The 25,000-nt window shown below is 45.3% G+C and overlaps 1 protein-coding gene across 1 annotated transcript in view; it reads right to left on the bottom strand.

Annotated features, from left to right (window-relative positions):
* LOC306924332 (rho guanine nucleotide exchange factor 2-like) overlaps positions 1–15,252 on the bottom strand; it is a 75,491-nt gene extending 60,239 nt beyond the window's left edge. Inside the window, exon 1 of the mRNA XM_079502824.1 lies at positions 14,895–15,252. Coding sequence (XP_079358950.1) covers positions 14,895–14,963 — 69 coding nt within the window. The 5' untranslated portion in view covers positions 14,964–15,252. The remainder of the gene's footprint in view (positions 1–14,894) is intronic.
* Between the last annotated feature and the right edge of the window lie 9,748 nt (positions 15,253–25,000).

The following is a 25,000-nucleotide window of genomic DNA, read 5'->3' as shown; positions in this document are numbered from 1 at the left end:
CAGAGAGAGAGAGAGAGAGAGAGAGAGAGAGAGAGAGAGAGAGAGAGAGAGAGATGTAAACATAATGCTTTCCCATGCCAATAAAGCTCCTTTGAACTGAATTGAGAGAGAGACACAGAGAGAGAGAGAGTTGCCGTCATCCGTTTGATAACCTTATCCCCCAGCTAACCTTCCCTATGTGGAGGCATAACCATACACTTATACACAAGATTATGCACAATTCTCGTAAGATAGTTGTCTCCACCAGGCCGAAGGCATGGGGAGAGAGTATGTTTTGCACCGTGTGTCCGTCTGTGTGTGTGTCCGTCCGCCTGCCTGTTACCAGCTAATCTCCGGCACCGTTAACCCAGTCGATGCCATACTTTCCAGAAAGGCCTGTTATAGCGCCACCAGGAGGCCGACTTTTGTAAAACACATTTTCTTAATATTACTCCTCCAGATTCTGTCCAAAAATCCTGCATATGACAGTATTTCTATAGTCCTGACTCTATAGTATTTCTATAGTCCTGATATTTATCAGGACTATACTATACTATTCCATCCTGATTGGCTAACATTGGCTTTCAAAGTTTGCAGGATTGGCCCGTTTGGAACAAAAAGCGTCAAATCATGAACACAGCGTGCAATTTACGTGAGATCTTTCCCGCACTTTCCTACTAGGCTGAGGAATATATCCCACCCTTTTCACCATGGCCTGTTATAGCGCCACCAACAGGTGGATTTTTGCCAAACACATTTTTGGAACAAAATGCCTCAAATCATCCAAAGAAGAAATGGCCTATTATAGCGCCACCAGGAGGCCACTACCTGACCTGCCCTGGTGGAGACCTGTGCCCAGAGGGGCACTTTTCCTAGTTTTCCTACGAGTTTTCCACAGCTCCGTTTAAATCATTCTCTAATCCCGTATATTTGTTTTGAGTGTTTTGTTTCGTTCCACGTAAATAATAAAGCCCCTCTGAATTGAACTGTGGTGGAAACAGAGCTACACTTCCTAACCACCTGCCCACTGTACCCAGACATCAGAGACACACACTTCCTAACCACCTGCCCACTACACCCAGACATCAGAGACACACACTTCCTAACCACCTGCCCACTGTACCCAGACATCAGAGACACACACTTCCTAACCACCTGCCCACTACACCCAGACATCAGAGACACACACTTCCTAACCACCTGCCCACTGTACCCAGACATCAGAGACACACACTTCCTAACCACCTGCCCACTACACCCAGACATCAGAGACACACACTTCCTAACCACCTGCCCACTATACCCAGACATCAGAGACACACACTTCCTAACCACCTGCCCACTACACCCAGACATCAGAGACACACACGTCCTAACCACCTGCCCACTACACCCAGACATCAGAGACACACACTTCCTAACCACCTGCCCACTGTACCCAGACATCAGAGACACACACTTCCTAACCACCTGCCACTATACCAATACATTAGAGACACACACTTCCTAACCACCTGCCCACTACACCCAGACATCAGAGACACACACTTCCTAACCACCTGCCCACTATACCCATACATCAGAGACACACACTTCCTAACCACCTGCCCACTACACCCAGACATCAGAGACACACACTTCCCAACCACCTGCCCACTACACCCAGACATCAGAGAGACACACTTCCTAACCACCTGCCCACTACACCCAGACATCAGAGACACACACTTCCTAACCACCTGCCCACTATACCCATACATCAGAGACACACACTTCCTAACCACCTGCCCACTACACCCAGACATCAGAGACACACACTTCCCAACCACCTGCCCACTACACCCAGACATCAGAGACATACACTTCCCAACCACCTGCCCACTACACCCAGACATCAGAGACACACACTTCCTAACCACCTGCCCACTATACCCAGACATCAGAGACACACACTTCCTAACCACCTGCCACTATACCCATACATCAGAGACACACACTTCCTAACCACCTGCCCACTACACCCAGAAATCAGAGACACACACTTCTCAACCACCTGCCCACTATACCCATACATCAGAGACACACACTTCCTAACCACCTGCCCACTACACCCAGACATCAGAGACACACACTTCCCAACCACCTGCCCACTACACCCAGACATCAGAGACACACACTTCCTAACCACCTGCCCACTACACCCAGACATCAGAGACACACACTTCCTAACCACCTGCCCACTGTACCCAGACATCAGAGACACACACTTCCTAACCACCTGACCACTACACCCAGACATCAGAGACACACACTTTCTAACCACCTGCCCACTGTACCCAGACATCAGAGACACACACTTCCTAACCACCTGACCACTACACCCAGACATCAGAGACACACACTTCCTAACCACCTGCCCACTATACCCAGACATCAGACACACACTTCCTAACCACCTGCCCACAACACCCAGACATCAGACACACACTTCCTAACCACCTGCCCACTACACCCAGACATCAGAGACACACACTTTCTAACCACCTGCCCACTGTACCCAGACATCAGAGACACACACTTCCTAACCACCTGGCCACTACACCCAGACATCAGAGACACACACTTCCTAACCACCTGCCCACTGTACCCAGACATCAGAGACACACACTTCCTAACCACCTACCCACTACACCCCGACATCAGAGACACACACTTCCCAACCACCTGCCCACTGTACCCAGACATCAGAGACACACACTTCCTAGTAACCACCTTCCCACTATACCGACATCAGACACACACTTCCTAACCACCTGCCCACTACACCCAGACATCAGACACACACACTTCCTAACCACCTGCCCACTACACCCAGACATCAGACACACACACTTCCTAACCACCTGCCCACTATACCCAGACATCAGAGACACACACTTCCTAACCACCTGCCCACTGTACCCAGACATCAGACACACACTTCCCAACGACCTGCCCACTACACCCAGACATCAGACACACACTTCCTAACAACCTGCCCACTACACCCAGACATCAGAGACACACACTTCCTAACCAGTGTTGTTTCCGTAGACTAAAACTATGACGAAAAATGTCCGTCGACTACCTTTTTCCACTGATGAAAACTAAACGAAAACTAAGCTATGATGACTAAAACTAAGACTAAATATAGACAATTTCGTCAACAAATAAAAAACTAGACTAAAATGTTGGGAAGGGACTAGTGGACAAGAGATCCAGTATAAGTCATTTTACACTTGGCTGCATGCTGAAAATAGCCGATCTACAAGCTCACAACGCGTCGCAGCGCGACGCGTTGTGAGCTTGTAGATCGGCTATTTTCATCGAGTCATCGACATTTAGTCGACTAAAACTAGACTAACACTAAAACATTCCAGGTGACTAAAATGTGAAACTAAATGAAAACTATTGAAGAGACCATGACTAAAACAAACATTTGCTGCCAAAAACAACAATGTTCCTAACCACCTGCCCTATACCCAGACATCAGAGACACACAGTACTTCCCACAGATTACACACACATCCAAAGTGAGTTCAAAACTATGACCGACGACAAACAAACTCCCACAGCTATTGGGAGAAATACAGAACAATGTGCAAAACACAGCAGCGAGATGTGTGAACTGTTGGCGATAAAAGAAGGTTGGCCAATGGAATACAACCACCCTAAGGACTACCATCTCCAAGTGGGCAGCGGTGGCCGAACGGTTTGCGGAGCGGTCTTGATACCGGAAGGTCGCCAGTTCGAATCCCCGGACCGGCACGTTAAAATTACCACCGCTGAAGTGCCCTTGAGCAAGGCATTGAACCCCAACCATGAAATGTTCTATGAGCAGGGCGTGGCTGTAAACAAGCATCTCGAGCTTAGTCCACTTACCCTGGGTAAACAAAGAACTTTGCTTTGCGTTTGCCGCTAGATCTAGTGTAACCAGAGCTGCTGCCTTTAAACACATCTTAAATGAGGCTTTTTGAGAACAAATGCTGCCATATTTGTCCCCAAGTGACTGCTGCTATTTTGTTTTTTAAAGCTTTATACTCTGTATGACATGTGTATAAGAACACAATGTGACATAGCTGTCTACACAATGCTGAACCCCCTCCAACAGTATCATACTTTAATTTGTATTATATTTTGACACTTGCTTCGGCAATGTAAACATGGGTTTTGTCATGCCAATGAACCTCCTTTGAATTTAATTGAATTCAGTAGAGAGACAGAGTATTGTGTGTGCGTGTGTGTGTGTGTGTGTGGGGGGGGGGGGGGTGGGGGGGGGGGGTGTCGGTGATGGAGAGAGATATGTATACAGAAAGGTTGACACCGACAGAGGCAAAGAAAGTGACAGACAGGCCAATAAAACAGAGGGGGGTGGAGAGAGAGAGAGAAAGAGGGTGGGAGTCGCACAGGCTGACGGACAAAAGAGAGATGAAGAGATGGAGAGAGAGAGAGAGAAAGAGAGATGGCGAGAAGAGAGAGTGAGAGAGTCAGAACGGGAGCAGGACGGACAGAGAGACAAAGGAGGTGAAACAGGAGATGGTATCGTATTAAAGGGCCCGGCCCGGTCCCATTGGTGTGTGAGCACGTGATGCAGGTCTGCCATTGTGTATGACGTGGTCCCGACCTTCGAAATGTCACTTAGTCACTTCTCAACCAGTGAATAGCGAAAATAGCAGATCTACAAGCTCGTAGATCAGCTCGTAGATCAGCTATTTTCGGGGGTGCAACCCAGCACTCTTTAGCTAGTGGAGATGTGGTGTTCGACATGGACTTCTAAACAAATTGTAGTCACTTACTCACTTCTCACCAGTGACAGAGCTTGGTAAATGTACTCAACTGTTTTACTCAATAAACATTATCAATACTGCAATGTGGAAATACACTAGTACAAGTAAAACAAATCACACCCGTGTGAAGTGAATGGTGCAACTCCGTGTGTGTGTGTGTGTGTGTGTGGGGGGGGGGTCCCACAGGAACGCACTCAGGGTGCCGGGCCGGTTCCGGCGAGCCGTCCCGCGTCCAAAACGGTTGAGAAATGACCGAGTTACCGTGTGGGGGTCCCTCTACTGTACCCTCTACTGTACTGTACTGTCACTGTACTGTACTGGGACACCCGAAATCATCATATATAGAGTTAATATGTGCGTGTGTGTTTGTGTGTGCGTTAGGTTGCGCACAGGTGGTGAAACACGACCGTGCTGTTTTCGTGTTCAGACCCACCCACCCAGGCAGCCAGCCAGATACCCAGCCAGCCACACACATAGCTCCGTAAGGGAGTGGTTGCACCACTCAAAAGTGCAGAATAAAAAATGTACTCGAGTGGAGAGCTGGTTCTTTCTTGTCCACCATGGCATGGCAAGGTAACTAACTAACTACACAACCCAAACCTCTACAGTGTTTCCCCCCAGCCAGAAGATGATAGTGTGGGGGGGGGGGTTCATGCATGCACGCTCGTGCACATGTGCGGGCGTCCATACTGTGGGGGCTGGTCATAATTGTGTGCCGCCTCCTCCCCCCCCCCCCCCCCCCCCCCCCCACACACACACACACAAAGTGGTGTTGGCCTTTCAATTTAGCATCATGTAGAAGTCTCCTGCACATTGAAATCCAGCGCCGCCGACGGGCACACCATATTTTTGTCTCCACCAGGCCGAAGGCATGGTGAGAGAGTATGTTTTGCACTCCGTCCGTGTGTGTGTGTGTCCGTCCGTGTGTGTGTCCGTCCGTGTGTCCTTCCGTCCGTCCGTTACCAGCTAATCTCCGGCACCGTTAACCCGGTCGATGCCAAACTTTGCACACACACTCCCTAGATGCCTACGATGAACCTCTGCCCCGCATTTTCCAGAACGGCCTGTTATAGCGCCACCATGAGGCAGCTTTTCACATTTGTTACCTAAAACTGCACCGATCTGCGTGAAACGTTGCATGCACACTCCCTAGAGGCCAAGGACAAACCTTTGACCTGCATTTTCCGCATCTGCCTTTTATAGCGCCACCAGGAGGCCGACTTTTGTAAAACACATTTTTGGATATTATTCCTCCAGATTCTGTCCAAAAATCTCACAAATCGTTACACAGTATCTCTATGGTCATGTGCTCAAGTCGGATCTGTCCGATATTTCATATTCCACCCTAATTGGCTATAATTGCCTTTCACAGTTTGCAAGATTGCCCCGTTTTGAACAAAAGCCTCAAATCATGAACACAGCATGCAATTTACGTGAAATCTTTCACACATTTTCTTACTAGGCTGAGGAATATATCCCACCCTTTTCACATTGGCCTGTTATAGCGCCACCAACAGGTTGATTTTTGCAAAACAGGTTGATTGGAACAAAATGCCTCAAATCATCCAATTGCCATACAAGGCAAACATGTTTATATTACTCCTAAACATTTTGCCAAACATCTCACACAGTCCTATCCTCCTGGTGGAGACCTGTGCCCAGAAGGGCACTTTTTCTAGTTTCCAATGTTTTATGATTAAAAATGATACAGCTGATCTAGAATTGGAACATTAATCTACAGTCTATTTATCGTGGCATGATGAAGGAGGAATTCCACCGAATCCATCCCACATACAGTATGCGTCTATACACACACACAAACACCTTCCTTATAGACTCTATAAGGAAGGTGTTTGTGTGTGGGGGTGTAGTGTGTGGGTGTAAGGTGTTTGTGTGTGGGGGTGTAGTGTGTGGGTGTAAGGTGTTTGTGTGTGGGGGGTGTAGTGTGTGGGTGTAGTGTGTGTGTGTGTGCGTGCGCGCGCATTTGCATGTTAGCTGATACAGAATCTATAGCCAGATGGCTACATCATAACGCTTGCTATACTTTGACCTCAATAGGCGGTGGCCGAGGCGAACGCCCGCCCGCCCGCCCACCCGCATGCACGCGCACGCGCACACACACACACACACACACACACACACACACACACACACACACACACACACACACGCACACGCACACACTCACTCACAGTGTGAGGAGTCTAGTTGATAACTCGTTAGTGTATTCTCTGGCAGACGGTCCCAGGGGGGGGCTCCTAATTAATAGAATCCCACCACTGCCACACAGACAAACATATGGCAGAGGAAGACAGTGGTTGTTGTTAAAAGGGTACGGCTTTGCTATTGTGTCATTTTGACAAACCAGCTCCAGTATATCTATGACTAACATCAGCAGGGACGAGCAGAGAGTGTTAAGAGAGGCAAGGGGCTGAAATCCCGTCCCTTTGGACAGAAACAGCGAAAATAGCAGATCTACAAGCTCACAACGCGTCGCAGCGCGACGCGTTGTGAGCTTGTAGATCAGCTATTTTCGGGGTGCAACCCAGCACTCTTTATCTAGTGGAGATGTAGGTGTATATGACATGGATTTAGAAACAAATTTGTTCAGCGCAAAAATGCTGCGTTCAAGTTCAGGAGACTTCGGGGGGGAAAAAGCAATTCTCCTGAATGCTGCCTTCCGGTATATGGCATGGAAAGTAAAGGAGTGGCATTAGCATTTCTTTCACCGTGCAGTAAATGCTGCATTCGTGGTCTGGAGAGGGCAGTTGTTTTACACAGACGGGTAAAAGGGCAGGGGCTGAAGCCCCCTTTGATGTCTATGTGTGCACGTCCCTGAATATCAGGCTCCACAACACAGCTGTTTTGCACGGTCGTCTACTTTGTCCAAAGTCTATGGTACGTACGGCGTGTCCTTTTGGAAAATGGGGAACTCACAATGAATGAACGTAGAGACATGTTTTTCTATGTTCTACAGAAAATATTTGCTGTACTTTTTCCCCCCCCTTGTCCTGTAATCTGTACTGTGTGTCCCCGGTGGGATCAATAAAGCTCTTATCTTATCTTAAATCATGCTAATTTTTTTTTACTACCAACTTTTAAATGACCTTTCCTGCTCTGTGTAAATCTAATTCGGACTGAAATGAAACTGGAGACAGTTTCCTGTTTTTTTTGTGTAAAGGTGATTCTCACGGCTGGTAAAGGCCTAAATCTTTGCCCCAGTCATCATCCCCGGGCCCGCAATATATAATGTGTGTGTGTGTGCGCGCGCATGCGTGTGCGTGTGTGTGTGTGTGCGCGTGCATGCGTGTGCGTGTGTGTGTGTGTGTGTGTGTGTGATTCTGTTCTGTGCAAGACTGGCTTGAAGAACAGTTAACACATCTCTAACACATCTTTTTTTTTAACACATCTCTAACACATCTTTTTTTATTTTTAATAACACACTCAAATCATCTCAGCCAAATGGAGAAATTCAAACCAGCCACGTTCCATGAAAAAGAAAGCTTCCCTTTCCCATTATCTTGTTGTGAAACAACTTAACAAGGTAATAGGAAAGGGATGGAGTTGGTATCCTTTCAGATTGTAACAATTCTGGTTTCTAAGCTTCTAAGCTTCACGATCAAGACCTAATTGTCTGTGTGTGTGTGTGTGTGTGTGTGTGTGTGTGTGTGTGTGTGTGTGTGTGTGTGTGTGTGTGTGTGTGTGTGTGTGTGTGTGTGCAGGGGGAGGGGCAGTGTTCCACAATAAAGCAGGACCTGAATCACAGGAAGTGACGTCAGCAGAGTCGCAGCACTATACAAACACACCTAATGATGATGCACGGAGTAGTCACACACACACACACACAGTCTCACACACGCACACACACACACACACAGTCTCACAGTCACACAGTCACACACACACACACACACACACACACACACACACACAGGTGAACGCATAGAAAATGAGTTGTGGTTAGCTGCTGTATGTTTTGTTATGTGGCCAATCAATGTTTAGACAGCTGGACTCAGTCAGGACTGCTGCTGGTCGGAGGGTGGGATAGTGTGTGTGTGCGAGTGTGTGTGTGTGTGTGTGTGTGTGTGTGTGGGGGGGGGGCGGCTACATTTAAGTTCCCGTAGCACTTGCCGACTAGACTTGACGACCTTGTAGGCTTTTATGCAAAAGGCTGCTGCCTGCAAACCCCCCCTACATCAGCTCCAATAATATGCTGCCTGCAAACCCCCCCTACATCAGCTCCAAACCCCCCTACATCAGCTCCAATAATATGCCGCTTGCATGCATGCCTGGCTTTTCAAGCCATTCCACTATGTTCACTAAACTCCCTCCAACTGGCTCCGCGTCGCTGCCCCGGCCCGGCCCGCGTATCCAACTCAAAACACTGGCTGCGTGACCTACAAGAACAACCAAGGGCACCACACCACACCACACCACACCACACCCTCATACCTTCAGGAGGACATGAAGGTCTACTCCTCCTCCTCCTCCTCCTCCTCCTCCCTCGCTAGGATCAGCTAACACAGGATGTCTGTCTGTCCCTCCCCTCCCCTCCCTTCCCGAATCCCCACCCCACCCCACGTCACCCCTGGCTCCACCAAAGCCTCCCGTTCTTTCTTTCTCCTTGGCTCCCACAAGGAGCCTTGCGGTTTTTTTCCACCGCAAGTCTCAGAGAACTGGACTCTTCAGACTTCCACCTCCACTGCCCATGCACTACTCTCACCTTGTTTAGGACATTTAGGCACGACCTCAAAATTAAAAAAGAAAATCTTCTAAATCCTTTTCACGATTTTTCAAAAAATAGCAGACCTACAAGCTCATAGCGCGCCACTCGGTGGCGCGCTATGAGCTTGTAGATCTGCTATTTTTCAATAGCTAAATTATAACATAATGTTTAAAACACCAAAAGGGGTTCCCGCCCAGAATGGGTTGAGACAGTGCTGTTAGTGCAGATTCTTGCTCAAATGTGAATCTCAATATTACTCCACAAGACAAGAATTGAGAACACGCATCTTTCACGATTGGACTCGTAAACTATCCCTGCTCTCTGATTAGATGCTAGTAAGTTATGCTACGCAGCAATATGTTGGGCTGCTCAAATGATGCATGTTGTTTAAAATGGTAAATGGTGCATTTATATAGCGCCTTTATCCAAGGCGCTAGGAGATTGTGCATTACATTCACCCATTCACACACACATTCATACACCGATGGCAACGGAAACCATGCAAGGCACCAAGTAGCACATCGGGAGCAATTAGGGGTTCAGTGTCTTGCTCAAGGACACTTCGACAGTAACTCTGGGGGAGCCCGGGTTTGAACTGGCAACCTTGCGGTTACCATCCAGGCACTCTACCCCCGAGCCACTGCCGCCCCTGTTGTTGTTGTTTAGATAGACAATTAGACATACACATTTGGTTGACTACAAACTGCTCAGACCATGCAGTTGTAATTGACCTCATGTTGTGTGTATACAGGTGCAAGGTTTGATGTTGTCTCTTCACACTCTACTTACAGGTCTGTTGACCCACGCTGTTTGTTGACTTTGTTGGGTTCATGTCATTTACATTTTGCACATCACATTTTCTCTCAATACAAGCATCTGGTAATGCCTAAATTAGATTGTAAATTGTGCATGTGATGGAAAAGACACACACCCCAGCACGCACGGCGAAGCGCACGCACGCACGCATGCACGCACGCACGCACGCACGCACGCACGCACACACCTGTGTGCTGTCAATTACTCATAACGCTGGTCAACAGAGTGACGTCTCTGCCCGTCTGTTCTCAGACATCAAACAGCCTTCTGCCGCTTACTCCATGGCTGCAGGGGTGTGTGTGTGTGTGTGTGTGTGTGTGTGTGTGTGTGTGTGTGTGTGTGTGTGTGTGTGTGTGTGTACGCGAGCGTGTATGGCTTTTGTTCTGAAGCTCTGGTCACTGGAGCACATAATGATAATACAAAGAGTTGATTAAACACACACACACACACACACACACACACACACACACACACACACACACACACACACACACACACACACACACACACACACACACACACACACACACACACACACACACACACACACACACACACACACACACACACACACACACCCACCCACCCCCCCCCCCCCCCCCCCTATGGAAAATTACAATTCGATGCACAATGCACAAAATTAATTTCACCCACTTCTTTACTTTCTGTGACAATGAAGCCGATTAATACACGCACACACGCGCGCGACACCAACTACAGTCTTTCCAACTAGCTCACAATACTAGGAAGCGTCTACAGATAAGACTGGCCGATGAATGACGGCAAGGTCAACATCATGATAATATTTCAACTCAGCCGGTCAGACAGTCCATCTCTCTGCAACCCTCCCCCGAGGCCATATGTCACAGACCGTGTGCGTGTGTGTGTGTGTGTGTGTTCGCCTTTTAGCCCACATTTGGAAATAACTGCCTGGTATGAAGGCTTAAGGGTGTTTATCGTGTGTGTATTACTGTAATGCACATTATATTTCTCTTCCAACGTTGATACCTTAAATGGTAAATGCTGCATTTATATAGCGCCTTTATCCAAGGCGCTTTACATAGATTGTGCATTACATTCACCCATTCACACACACATTCATACGATTGCAGCGGAAGCCATGCAAGGTACCAACCAGCACATCGGGAGCAATTTGGGGTTCAGTGTCTTGCCCAAGGACACTTCGACATGTAGACAGGAGGAGCCGGGATTCGAACCGCCGACCCATGGATCATTGGACGACCTGCTCTACCTCCTGAGCCACTGTCGCCCCATACCTTAACCCATTGAGACCTGAGAACGATTCTACAAATGTCTTCTAAATCCTGACAGTTTTCTGAATAACCCCATGTTTCTATGTCAGTTGGTTCTCAAACATTTTCATGTCAAGGCCCCCGAAAAATATATGTAATTGGCCGCCGACCACCATCTGAAAATATGTCATTCCAGGGACCTCACCGCAGAAGCAAAGATTTGAGTTAAAAACGTTCACTCTGAAAGAATATATATTCAAAGATCTGCGTCACATCGTCACGATTTTTCAAAAATAGCAGATCTACAAGCTCGTAGCGCGGCACTCGGTGCCGCGCTATGAGCTTGTAGATCTGCTATTTTTGAAAACAAACACCAACAGGGGGTTCCCGTCAAGAACGGGGTAATATCAACAATCCTCATCAACATTTAAAGTCTGAAATGATGACAGACTTGGAGATCAACATAACGTGTGTGGATTCACATTCACATCTCCATAAATGCAACAGCACTGATCAACTGTTAAGTTAATTATATTCACCCCCCGTCACGTTTAAATTAAGTTTAAACTCTGTAAATGTGCGTTCAATTCAGCCTGTGAACTGGTGTGAACTGTGAGCCAATATACTACAACTACCATTGGGCTGAGAGTGTGTGTGTGTGTGCGCATGTGTCTGTGAGTGTGAGTGTGTGTGTGAGAGTGTGTGTGTGTGTCTGTGAGTGTGAGTGTGAGTGTGAGTGTGAGTGTGAGTGTGAGTGTGAGTGTGTGTGTGTGTGCGCGCGCGCGCTGGTGGATGAGCAGTCATGTGACACAGCATGCCAGCTGTGTTTCTGTGTGTGTGTGTGTGTGTGTGTGTGTGTGTGTGTGTATTGTAATGTCATGCACATGCTTGTTCCGGGCTCTGTGTGTCTGTGTGTCATGACAGTGGAATTCAATTGGTTCATTGTCAAATTGGGCAATCACACTTGGGTGTGTGCGCGCGTGCGTGTGTCGTGCGTGAGAGATAACCGTTGCCATGGTTACCTTGTTACTACACAGCATTGTGAGAGTGTAAATGTTTTGAGATATTACTTCACTTCAACTTACCGAACACACACACAACAACCTGTGATAAGCTATCACTGTGTAAACACACACACAATAATGTAACTGTGTGCACTCACCTACACATGAACCCACGGGAGATTGTATGCAACCAGTGGTTCACAAAGTTTCAAAGGCCGAGGCCCAAAACAAAAGAGGGAATAGACGTTTTGCCCGAGACCAAAACCAGATCTATAAGCCGCGTTGCGGGCTCGTAGATCGATCGGCCATTTTCACTACTTCATAATTATTGCATTTTTGTATTCATGGGAATTCTTAGATGTCATTTTCTTTTTAAATGTAGGAAAAGAAAATGGGTCCCGAGTCCTGACCCGAGAGTTTGGGAACCAGTGCACGACGACACCATACAAAACCACACGCCAATACACACTTCACACAATCACACACACGTACACACGTACACACGCACACACGCACACACGCACACACACACACACACACACACACACGGTTAGACTAAACCCTGGGCTTGACATTTCACTTGGTCAGATCAGTGCACGGAAGACTAAACAGAGAGAGAGAGAGAGTGGTGTTCACCAGGGAACCTTGTGACTTCTGCTGCTATTTGCCTTGAGGCAGAAAACTGATTAAACTCCACGCACGCACGCACGCACGCACGCACGCACGCACGCACGCACGCACGCACACACACAGATACAGCAGTGTCTACTCTAGACCCTCGACCCTCGTAGATACTGTATTTCATCGATGAAATACATCGACGAGAGGCCAACCAATGTCTGTACTCTGATATTAATCTCATTCATAAACAACAGTATTCATTGTTGACAGACCAGACCGTACAGAACATATTCATTCATATTCATCAGCTCACATATTACTCACTGTATACACCAGGGGTTGCCAAACCTTTTCACGGCAAGGACCACCAAATTGACACTAATCAGCCCGCGGACCCCCATTTCAAAAGATGCCATGGACCCCCATGAGAGAAGATTCTCACGGCTCTAGCAGTGATTCTCAACCCGTTTAATGTCAAGGACCCCCCAGTTTGACATGCATTAGTCTACGGAACCCCCATTTAATGGCATTTCTATCTCAGAGACCCCGAGTTATATTGTAAAATGTGTGTACAAACAAAGAGTGTACATTTGTACACTCTCAGAGTTACAAGACCCACAAGTGTCCATTGGGTTCCAAGCTATCATTTAGCTGGGGACCCCGATGGAGCCGGAACTCCCTCAAGGACCCCTGGGGGTCCCCTCCCGGACCCCACTTTGGGAACCACTGTCCTACGGTATGAATTGAACATGAAGGACCCCAACGGAAACAAGCCATATATATATATATAGTGCTTTCTCTTGTTATAAATCCTCTTAATAGCAGACCTTGCATTGAACTGTACTTTCCTGTGCTTTTTTTTCCTGCAAACTGTTAATAAAGTATTTAATCAAATCAATTAATCAATACTGAATGAAGAACTTTGTTATGGCTCTAAAAAGCCTTCCGCTGACTAACATATAAAGCCAGTAACATCCACAGCACACTGCTTATTAAAGGCTCTCACAGTCTCTCTCACTCACACACACACACACACACACACACAGAGAGAGAGAGACAGAACGGTTGGTTGGCTGCCCCCTCCCCCAGGGCATTTCCTCTCTCTCTCTCTCTTCCAGACAACGTGTTCAGCTTTCTTGGCTGCAGAGCCTCACAATGACCGTCCAATCCACTGCCACGCTGTCCACACACACACACACACACAGTCGACTCTCTCACACACACACACACACACAGTCACACACACACACACACACACAGCGGCAGCCCCATGTTGTAATATCCCTCATTAAAACTAAATTATCAATACACACACTACAATAAAACATAACTAACCCGGTAGTCTATCTTTCTTATCATCAGTGCCATGACAGGAGCAGAGTAGACTACAACACACGCACGCTTTTAAGCGGCATCGTTTGGTAGTTTTAATTAGCTAGGAGGAGATGCTACTTCATCTGAGCAAAAGAAAGTACAGATTTATCACCAAATCAGCAACAGTTAAATGCGTGTTGTTGCGCGTGCACCACAACAACACGCCACTAATCAAACAACCAACCAACCGGTCAAATAGTTTTGCCGCAGGACTACTACTGAATAAAAGCGTGGAACAACAATAGAAGCGACCCATTTAATGAAAGATGAAAGACTAAAGAAATAAAATGCTCACTCTGAGGTTGATCTCTTTTATTCTCTCCTGGCGGGTCTTGAACACCGTTTCCGTGACCCGGGACATCATCTTCACCTCAACCGGGCCGGGACGATCACAGCCGAACCGGGAGGGATCGGGGAGAAAAAAAACGGACCCGCGTCCTCTCCACACACACACACACACAAAAAAAGTCTCCCAAAATAATCTCCTTCTAATAGTCTCCCTTCTTTTATAATCCTCTCTCTCTCTCAACTCCTCCACCAGCGGGTAGGAAGAGTAAAGTGAAATAGTTCCGTAAATCAATGTAGATCCATGAAGTTTTAGTGGGGTTTATTTTGTTAATTTCCTTACGGAGTGTGTTTGAGTCAATCTATGAACGAACAGGCAGGCTGGCTGCTTTTTTTTTTCTTTTTTTTTTTGCATGCAAGGATCTCTGGTTGGGGGAGGGGGCGGGGCGACAAAGCGTTCGCCACGCCTTTTAGAGGCGGGGTCAACTCAGTGACAGACACACACACACACAAGCTGCAGAAGAGCTCAGACTCCTCAGAGACTAAACTAGTGATAAAGTGAATAAAGTTGACGAATAAATCTGCTGCAATAAGCTATTAATAAGGAACTCCTTTGACCTTTATGACATAATTTAAACAGCGAAGGGAGGGAGGGGGGGGGGAGAGAGAGAGAGAGAGAGAGAGAGAGAGAGACCACAAGGAGAGAGGAGGAAGAGATGGTTTCAGAGGTTTTTTAAGTTATAATTTGGAGCAGGGAACGCCCTGCATCTGCAAACCACCAACACGCACGCTGCACGCACGCACACACACGCTCCTACAGTAGGCCTACACATGTATGTGTAAACACATGCACATTGCACACATGCATATGCTTGTACACAAATTGCCATGAATTTAGTTCACTTTAGTCGCCCCAACACAAACACACACTGTCTCACTGTCTCTCTCTCTCTCTCACTCACTCACTCACTCACTCACTCACTCACTCACTCACTCACACACACACACACACACACACACACACACACACACACACACACACACACACACACACAATACAGATGTTTTAGTAGCAGTCTCCTACACTGTCTGTCTCTCAGCTGTCCTACTGTCTGTCTCTCCTACACTGTAGGAGAGACACTGCAGCTATCCCGCCTCTAGCTGCTGCTGATTGGCCAGGCCGTTTTGTGGCCGGGCATCAAGTCTGCCTGAGAGTTCCCAGATGGGAGCAGGAGGGGGGAACCCAGTGTACTCTCTGCTGCCCCATCTGGCGGAGTCAGGTTACATCTATGGCACAAACCATTGGCATCATCATCATTTTTCGAGATCATGTATTTCACAATGCCACGCCAGACTTTCCGGTCCTTCATTGCCATCCCTGCCAAGCAGTTCCTGCTTACTGATGCATGTGTCCCTAGCGATGACATCAGGGAACGACAGTTTTCTACCTCTGGTCTGCTTTGAGGCAGGACTCCAGAGAAGAAGGGAAGATATAACCTCATTGTCAGCTCTGTAGCAGTGGCCGGCAAACTGTGTTCTTCTGGATCGGACTATTGAAGAAACACGGGGAAGGTTAGTCATTGGCATTGGCATAGTAGTCAGGGGATATTAATAAAATCTGGGAATACATTTCTTCACCAATGTGTGTGTAAAGGTGTCTGCTAACATATCCCACATTGGTTTATATTCAACCACCCTAGGGGATTTTTTGACAGCTGCTGAAAGTTGGGGTTACCATACAACCATTATAAGGCAAAATGTTCTAAATTTCATTATGCTTTAAGTAGCATGTGGCGTATCAAACTAGAGTGTTTTCATGATTCTGAATCCATTCCAAGCATTAGTTTTACACACAAAGAAAACACTCCTTGGGCTAGAAATGGCCATAGCCGTCATCACAAATGTGATGAGGTCAGCACATTTGGGCATTTTTGGGCAAGTGGCTATGGCCAAACTAGGGGTCAAACTAGAGGGTTTTCATGATTCTGAAACCATTCCAAGCATTAGTTTTTCACAAAAAACACTCCTTGGGCTTTAAAAAAAGGCCATAGCCGTCATCACAAATGTGATGAGGTCAGCACATTTTGGCACATTAGGGCACATTTGGGCAAGTGGCTATGGCCGAATTTAGTAGTGTTTTTCATGCAAAACAAATGCTTGGAATGGGTTAGCACTATGTCACTGAACGGCCCTGCGTACCACCTGTTTCGAATTTGCACATAATGCAGGAGGCAGCAGCTCGACCCGTTAACAAAAACGAGTGCTTCCAAACTGCAACACTTAGAAAAAGAATCACCTGCAGAGGATGTCTTGACAGAAAGTAGCTCATAACATCTACGGTGTATTTTTATGAAAAACAAGCTCGGCAGATTGAAAGAGGATAATTCAAGCTTGGACTACAGCTGCAATGTTGGTGAGTTTAACGTTGTTTAAGACAAGCAAATCACAAACCAAATTGGAGTGAGTGGGGAGTCAATGGAGGGTATTGCAACTCTAGATTCATCCCATTGTAAAAAAATCTAGCGTTGCAAATTGCGGCTAGAAAACCCCCCCCTAGTTTGCCCCTTATAGTTTGAGCCATAGACCCACTGGCCTCAGCTCCGCCGTCAGACACACGGTAGCAGTGGCGTGCACAGACATTTAGAGGGGCAGGTGCTCAAGTTATGTTATGTTATGCTTTAGCTATTGAAAAATAGCAGATCTACAAGCTCATAGCGCGCCACCGAGTGGCGCGCTACGAGCTTGTAGGTCTGCTATTTTTGAAAAACCAAAAAAAAAAAAAGTTTTTTTTTTCTTTTTTTTCAAAAGGGCACATTGCCAAAAGGGCAGGGGGTGCTCTAGCACCCCCTAGTGTCTATCTGTGCACGCCACTGCACGGTACTGTATAAACACACAGAGCAAAGTATTATCCCAAAAGGAACGAGGCCTTCCTGTTATGACCTGCTCTGTGTTCTGCTCTGTGTTCCTTCCCTGTTCCAACTCTTCCTGTAACTGCCGTAACGAAACACAAAAGATCAAACTATAAACATCATTTCACTCACTCCTTAACCCATTTAAAGACCCGAGGACGATTCTACAAATGCCTTCTACAGTTTTCTGAAAAAAACCCATGTTTCTATGTCATGTCGTTCTCAACCTTTTGCATGGCAAGGACGCCCGGAATTATCTGTATTTGGCCGCCGACCGACCCCCATCTGAAAATATGTTGTTCCAGGGACCTTCCAGAAGCAAAGATTTGAGATTTGTGGCACATTTTCACGATATTTAAAAAATCGCAGATCTACAAGCTCGTAGCACGGCACTCAGCTATGAACTTGTAGATCTGCTATTTTTCATTAGCTAAAGGGGTTTAGCTATTGAAAAAGGGGTTCCCGTACGGAATGGGTTAACACTAGGCATTCCATGCGACTAAAACTAAATGAAAACTATTCAGAAGACTGACTAAAACCAACACTGCTGCGTATACATCCTACCGGGGGGAACCCTCCCCTCAGGTGATAATAAGAAGCGGCCTGCTCACTCCTTATATGCACTTTTGTGCTCTCCCCAGGTTGGCAGAAGGAGAGTCTATATAGCGCCCAGGATTACAGCTAAGGGCAATGAATTGGCACACAGAAAATCGTGCTATAAAAATTTAGAGGAGAAAAAAACAGAAGAAATGTGGTGAAACTGTGGTCTGTGGTATACTTCAAGAAGCCACTGTTGGGTCTTTTTCAGCTGCGTGGATTTTCAAAACATCAGCTGTTGTTGTTGTTCATCATCGAGGCATAATATAATGTAGACTACAACAGACTACAACAACACTGTGTACTAGCTAGTATAATGTGCTGTTTTCACTGTCGCTATAATAGACCTGAGGCCCATTCTAAAAAATGGCTTCTAAATCCTAACAGTTTTCTGAAATACCTATGTTTCTGTATCAGTGGTGCTCAATATTTCATGTCAAGGACCCCTATTATATGCAATTGGCCACTGACCCCCCATCTGAAAATATGTTGTTCCAGGGACCCGCCCAGAAGCAAAGATTTGAGTTAAAAACTTTCACTCTGAAAGAATATATATTCAATGATTTGAGGCACATTTTCACGATTCTTTCGCGGTTCCGGCGTGCCGCCCCACGTCCGAAACGGTTGAGAAATGACAGAGTTAAACAACCATGCTGTTTTCGTGCTCATACATACCCAGCCAGCCAGCCAGCTACCCACACACATACATAAGTCTGTAAGGGAGTGGTTTGCACCACTCAAAAATAACAACTGTGAACCCATAGTCATTTTCATAGCTATGTACTGTATTTGGCATAACAATTGAGGTATGACATGTTTTTTTTAACGCATAGCTCCAGAGTGTTAAATGGGAAATTGAATTTTATAATCATTTTTTATAATGGACGATTTACTTTTCGGGGCAAGTGGGCATGACCTTTGGGCAAGTATATAGAACATGACCTGTACTTGCCCGACAGGCAAGTGCCTCTGAGACCTTAGTGTCAACCCCTGACTACATTTACGGTATGTGAAAACTTGAGTTACTATAGTTACTTTGACGATTTAATTGTGATTAACATTACATTCCCCCCCTTTTCCCCTCACTGTATATGTTTCTTTTCCATTTTTACCTCCATTATGATGAATTCCTGTTCTGTTCTTTGTCTTTATAGAAGTGTCTATTTGTACGTCTCTAAATGTTTTGATGAATTGAACATGGTGGACCCTCTTGTAAACAAGTGTAATGCTTAATTGGGTCGTCCACTCACAGTTAACAGCCTTTGTATTGAGTTTGTGCTTGAAATGTACTGTAATTCTGCAAACTGTTAATAAATATTTCAATCAATCAATCAATCAAAAAACAAAACATGCATTAACCATTTCAGCCCTAATATAGGCTACATTTCGGCCATTTGAAAATAGCCGATCTACAAGTTCGCTGAAAACACATTCTGCATAGTGAGTACTCTCTATACATTTGGTACTTTAAGTACATTTTGATGCCGATACCTTCGTACTTTAACTCAAGTACATTTTGAAATCCCGGACTTTTACTACAGTATTTATACCTTTACTTACTTTACTATATGACTATAACATAAAGGCTTATATTAAAAGAGCTTACTGTATATTAACCCATTTAGGCATTTAAAACATTTCTTCTAAATGACACTTTTCTGAAAAACCTTTCTATATCCCTCAATATTTCATGTCAAGGACCCCAAAAATTATTAACTGTATTTGGCCGCCGACCCCCATCTGAAAATATGTTGTTCCAGGAACCTCTCAGAAGCAAATATTTGAGTTAAAAATGTTCACTACATTCAAAGATTTGAGACACATTTTCAAGATTTTTCAAAAATAGCAGACCTACAAGCTCGTAGCGCGGCACTCGGTGCCGCGCTATGGGCTTGTAGATCTGCTATTTTTCAATAGCTAAAGTGTAACCTAATGCTTAAAACACCAAAAGGGGTTCCCGCCCAGTATGGGTTAAAAGCTTATATTAAATTAGGTTATATCTTAATCTTATCTTATATCTTATCTTCTTCTCTGGAGTCCTGCCTCAAAGCAGACCAGAGGTAGAAAACTGTCGTTCCCCGATTACATCGCTATAGCTACATCATTACATCGCTAGCTAGGGACTCATGCATCAGTAGGCAGGAACTGGGGATGGGATGGCAATGAAGAAGGACTGGGAGGGAAGTCTGGCGTGGCATTGTGAAATCCATGATCTCGACCGCGGTCGAGATCGAAAAAAAGATGATATTAAAATGGAAACTCCATAGCCGTAGCATTATGTAAGAGAACTTCCACTACTGTAGCACGCAATTACAGGATTTACAAGAGAGTAGTCTGTAGTTATGTTAGGTTCAAGTGCGTCTTTACGCTGCTATAAACAACAGTGAGATAGGAGGAGGGCTGCTCGACCGCGGTGACAGTTGCAGCACGATGACACACACTGTCTGGTATGATGTCGGTGGGGTTGGGGTTCTGTTAGGGCCTTTCTGTGGGGAGTATGCACGTTCTCCCCGTGTACCCAGCTAGGGTGGAGGTAGCCGCAATTTGCAACTCTAGATTTTTTTATAATGGGATGAATCTAGAGTTGCAATACCCTCCATCGACTCCCCACTCATCCAATTTGGTTTGCGATCTGCTTGTCTTAAACGACGTTAAACTCACCAACATTGCAGCTGTAGTCCAAGCTTGAATTATCCTCTTTCAATCTGCCGAGCTTGTTTTTCATAAAAATCCACCGTAGACATGTTATGAGCTACTTTCTGTCAAGACATCCTCTGCAGGTGATTCTTTTTCTAAGTGTTGCAGTTTGGAAGCACTCGTTTTTGTTAACGGGTCGCGCTGCTGCCTCCTGCATTATGTGCAAAAAACAGGTGGTATGCAGGGCCGTTCAGTGACTTATGACGAGTGCTTCCAAACTCCAGCACTTAGAAAAAGAATCACCTGCACAGAATTTCTTGACAGAAAGTAGCTCATAACATGTCTATGGGGGATTTCTATGAAAAACAAGCTCGGCAGATTGAAAGAGGATAATTCAAGCTTGGACTACAGCTGCAATGTTGGTGAGTTTAACGTTGTTTAAGACAAGCAGATCACAAACCAAATTGGATGAGTGGGGATTCAATGGAGGGTATTGCAACTTCAGATTCATCCCATTGAAAAAAAATCTAGAGATGCAAATTGCGGCTAGGGTGGAGGTACCCTCACAGAAAACATGCAGTGATCCTGGTCTCTATACTGCCTCCCCCTGGCCAGCCGGGGCGCCTGATGATGGAGGGGAAAGGAGCTGGTCTCACTCCTCATGTATTGAAGGAAGTGTGAGCTCAGTTCGGGGCTCTCCCCACGTTGGCAGAGGGAGAGTATATAGCGCCCAGGATTACAGCTTAGGCAATTGGCACTGGGTGAAAAATGGGTTGCAAAAATCGTGGGATAAAAATGAAAAAGAAAACAAAAATGCATTGTCTGAATTCTGGCGTCCCACTGGACGTATATAGGATCCATACTAAGCTGTGTTTAAATATATCTGAGCAGTCTGTGAACCATCATCATCATCATCATCATCATCACCATCACCATCACACAGGCAGGATCACATCATATCACACACTGAAACAACCAAATACCATAGTATGAGCTCACAGCATACATGTAGCCTACTGTAACATGACTTCACAATAACACAGTGTAGAGACCCGGGGCTCCATTTTCGTCACCGCTAAACCCCTTATCCCTAAACCTCTTCGCCTTTTGTTTTTACTATTTTGAAAAACATTTTTGAATAGTTCAACTAGCCAATCTACATTGACACGTTGTGAGCTTGTAGACTGGCCATTTGAACTATTCAAAAATGTTTTGCAAAATAGTTTATGGATAAGGGATTTAGCGGTGACGAAAATGGAGCCCTTGGTCACTTGGCCAAAGTACTACATACAGTTATAGCCTGGTTTCCAGCCTGATTTGCTTCGATTTGTGTTTGTATTTGTTTTGGCACTTAGCGACGTGACAACAATTTAAAGTGAATCAGGCTGGAAACCAGGCTAACATACAGTAGTCTGCATGTGAAGCTTTAGACCCGGGGAGAGAGATAGATCATTTTCCGTTGTAGCGCCCACACTGTGGAACGATCTTCAACCTCTTGTTAGAGCTTCCCAAATACCTTTGCCTGTGTTTAAAACTCACTTGTACTCATGGGGTGTTCGAAATTTCGAAGTAAGAGTTGCTGTTTCCACTGACTGGGCAATATAAGTCTTTATGTTGCCCTGTGTATTGTGTATTGCTGTTTCCTTTATTTCTTTATTATTACGCATTTATTTCAGTGTCAATTATCTAATGCAGGGGTTCTCAACGTTTTTGGCCGGGGACCCCCGAAAATGCTTTGGCAACGTCTCGGGACCCCCGCCCCGCCCCCTCCCGACCCCCAATATAAATTGACTGCTACAATAACCTTAAACCATTTTGGGCGGGAACCCCTTTTGGTGTTTTAAGCATTGTTATAATTTAGCTATTGAAAAATAGCAGATCTACAAGCTCATAGCGCGCCACCATCTTTTTTTCTTTTCTTTTTTTGAAAATAATTTGGGGACCCCCTAAAATAATTTGGCAACCCCCCGAGGGGTCGCGACCCACGGGTTGAGAACCCCTGATCTAATGGACTGACCTCATGCTTCCTTCTATGTATTGCTGTTTTAGTATATAAATGTCTTTGGTTACTAACTTACTGAGTGTACATCACTTTGGTTACTAACTTACTGAGTGTACATCACTTTGGTTACTAACTTACTGAGTGTACATCACTTTGGTTACTAACTTACTGAGTGTACATCACTTTGGTTACTAACTTACTGAGTGTACATCACTTTGGTTACTAACTTACTGAGTGTACATCACTTTGGTTACTAACTTACAGAGTGTACATCACTTTGGTTACTAACTTACAGAGTGTACATCACTTTGGTTACTAACTTACTGAGTGTACATCACTTTGGTTACTAACTTACTGAGTGTACATCACTTTGGTTACTAACTTACTGAGTGTACATCACTTTGGTTACTAACTTACTGAGTGTACATCACTTTGGTTACTAACTTACTGAGTGTACATCACTTTGGTTACTAACTTACAGAGTGTACATCACTTTGGTTACTAACTTACAGAGTGTACATCACTTTGGTTACTAACTTACTGAGTGTACATCACTTTGGTTACTAACTTACTGAGTGTACATCACTTTGGTTACTAACTTACTGAGTGTACATCACTTTGGTTACTAACTTACTGAGTGTACATCACTTTGGTTACTAACTTACTGAGTGTACATCACTTTGGTTACTAACTTACTGAGTGTACATCACTTTGGTTACTAACTTACTGAGTGTACATCACTTTGGTTACTAACTTACTGAGTGTACATCACTTTGGTTACTAACTTACTGAGTGTACATCACTTTGGTTACTAACTTACTGAGTGTACATCACTTTGGTTACTAACTTACTGAGTGTACATCACTTTGGTTACTAACTTACTGAGTGTACATCACTTTGGTTACTAACTTACTGAGTGTACATCACTTTGGTTACTAACTTACTGAGTGTACATCACTTTGGTTACTAACTTACTGAGTGTACATCACTTTGGTTACTAACTTACTGAGTGTACATCACTTTGGTTACTAACTTACTGAGTGTACATCACTTTGGTTACTAACTTACTGAGTGTACATCACTTTGGTTACTAACTTACTGAGTGTACATCACTTTGGTTACTAACTTACTGAGTGTACATCACTTTGGTTACTAACTTACTGAGTGTACATCACTTTGGTTACTAACTTACTGAGTGTACATCACTTTGGTTACTAACTTACTGAGTGTACATCACTTTGGTTACTAACTTACTGAGTGTACATCACTTTGGTTACTAACTTACTGAGTGTACATCACTTTGGTTACTAACTTACTGAGTGTACATCACTTTGGTTACTAACTTACTGAGTGTACATCACTTTGGTTACTAACTTACTGAGTGTACATCACTTTGGTTCAACACTGTTGTTTTAAGTGTGCTCTATAAATAAAGTGCATCGGATTGGATCTTAAGGAATACATCTATACACTATGATCATTTTGACAGCAAGTTCTGATTTAGTCTTATGAATAACACACAGTTTTGTTTTAGTCCTATTTTAGTCATCTGAAATTGTTTAGTCTTAGGCTAGTCCTAGTCAACACAATTAACAGTATGGTATTATGCATGATGACCAATCAGGAAGGCAGAGGAAAGCACACGCGCACGCACACACACACACACACACACACACACACACACACACACACACACACACACACACACACACACACACACACACACACACACACACACACACACACACACACACACAGGGCCTGAGGGGCTGCCTGTCATCAAGGAAGCGCTCTATAAGAGGTCGACCGAGAGGGCCAATCGGTGCAGAACATTCTAACAGCAGTTGAAGATACGATTAGATCCTAAATAGGATAAACTTGCTAAGTCTGTTATCATGGGTCCAGCAAGGAGCACTATACTCTCCCCGGGGTCAGTTCACACAGAGGTTATACCCTAGTTTTGTTGTTACT

The sequence above is a fragment of the Electrona antarctica genome (assembly GCF_951216825.1).
Source record: "Electrona antarctica genome assembly, chromosome: 6".
Taxonomy (NCBI): domain Eukaryota; kingdom Metazoa; phylum Chordata; class Actinopteri; order Myctophiformes; family Myctophidae; genus Electrona; species Electrona antarctica.
The sequence above is the reverse complement of the archived record's forward strand: the minus strand, read 5'-3'. Positions and strand labels throughout refer to the sequence as shown.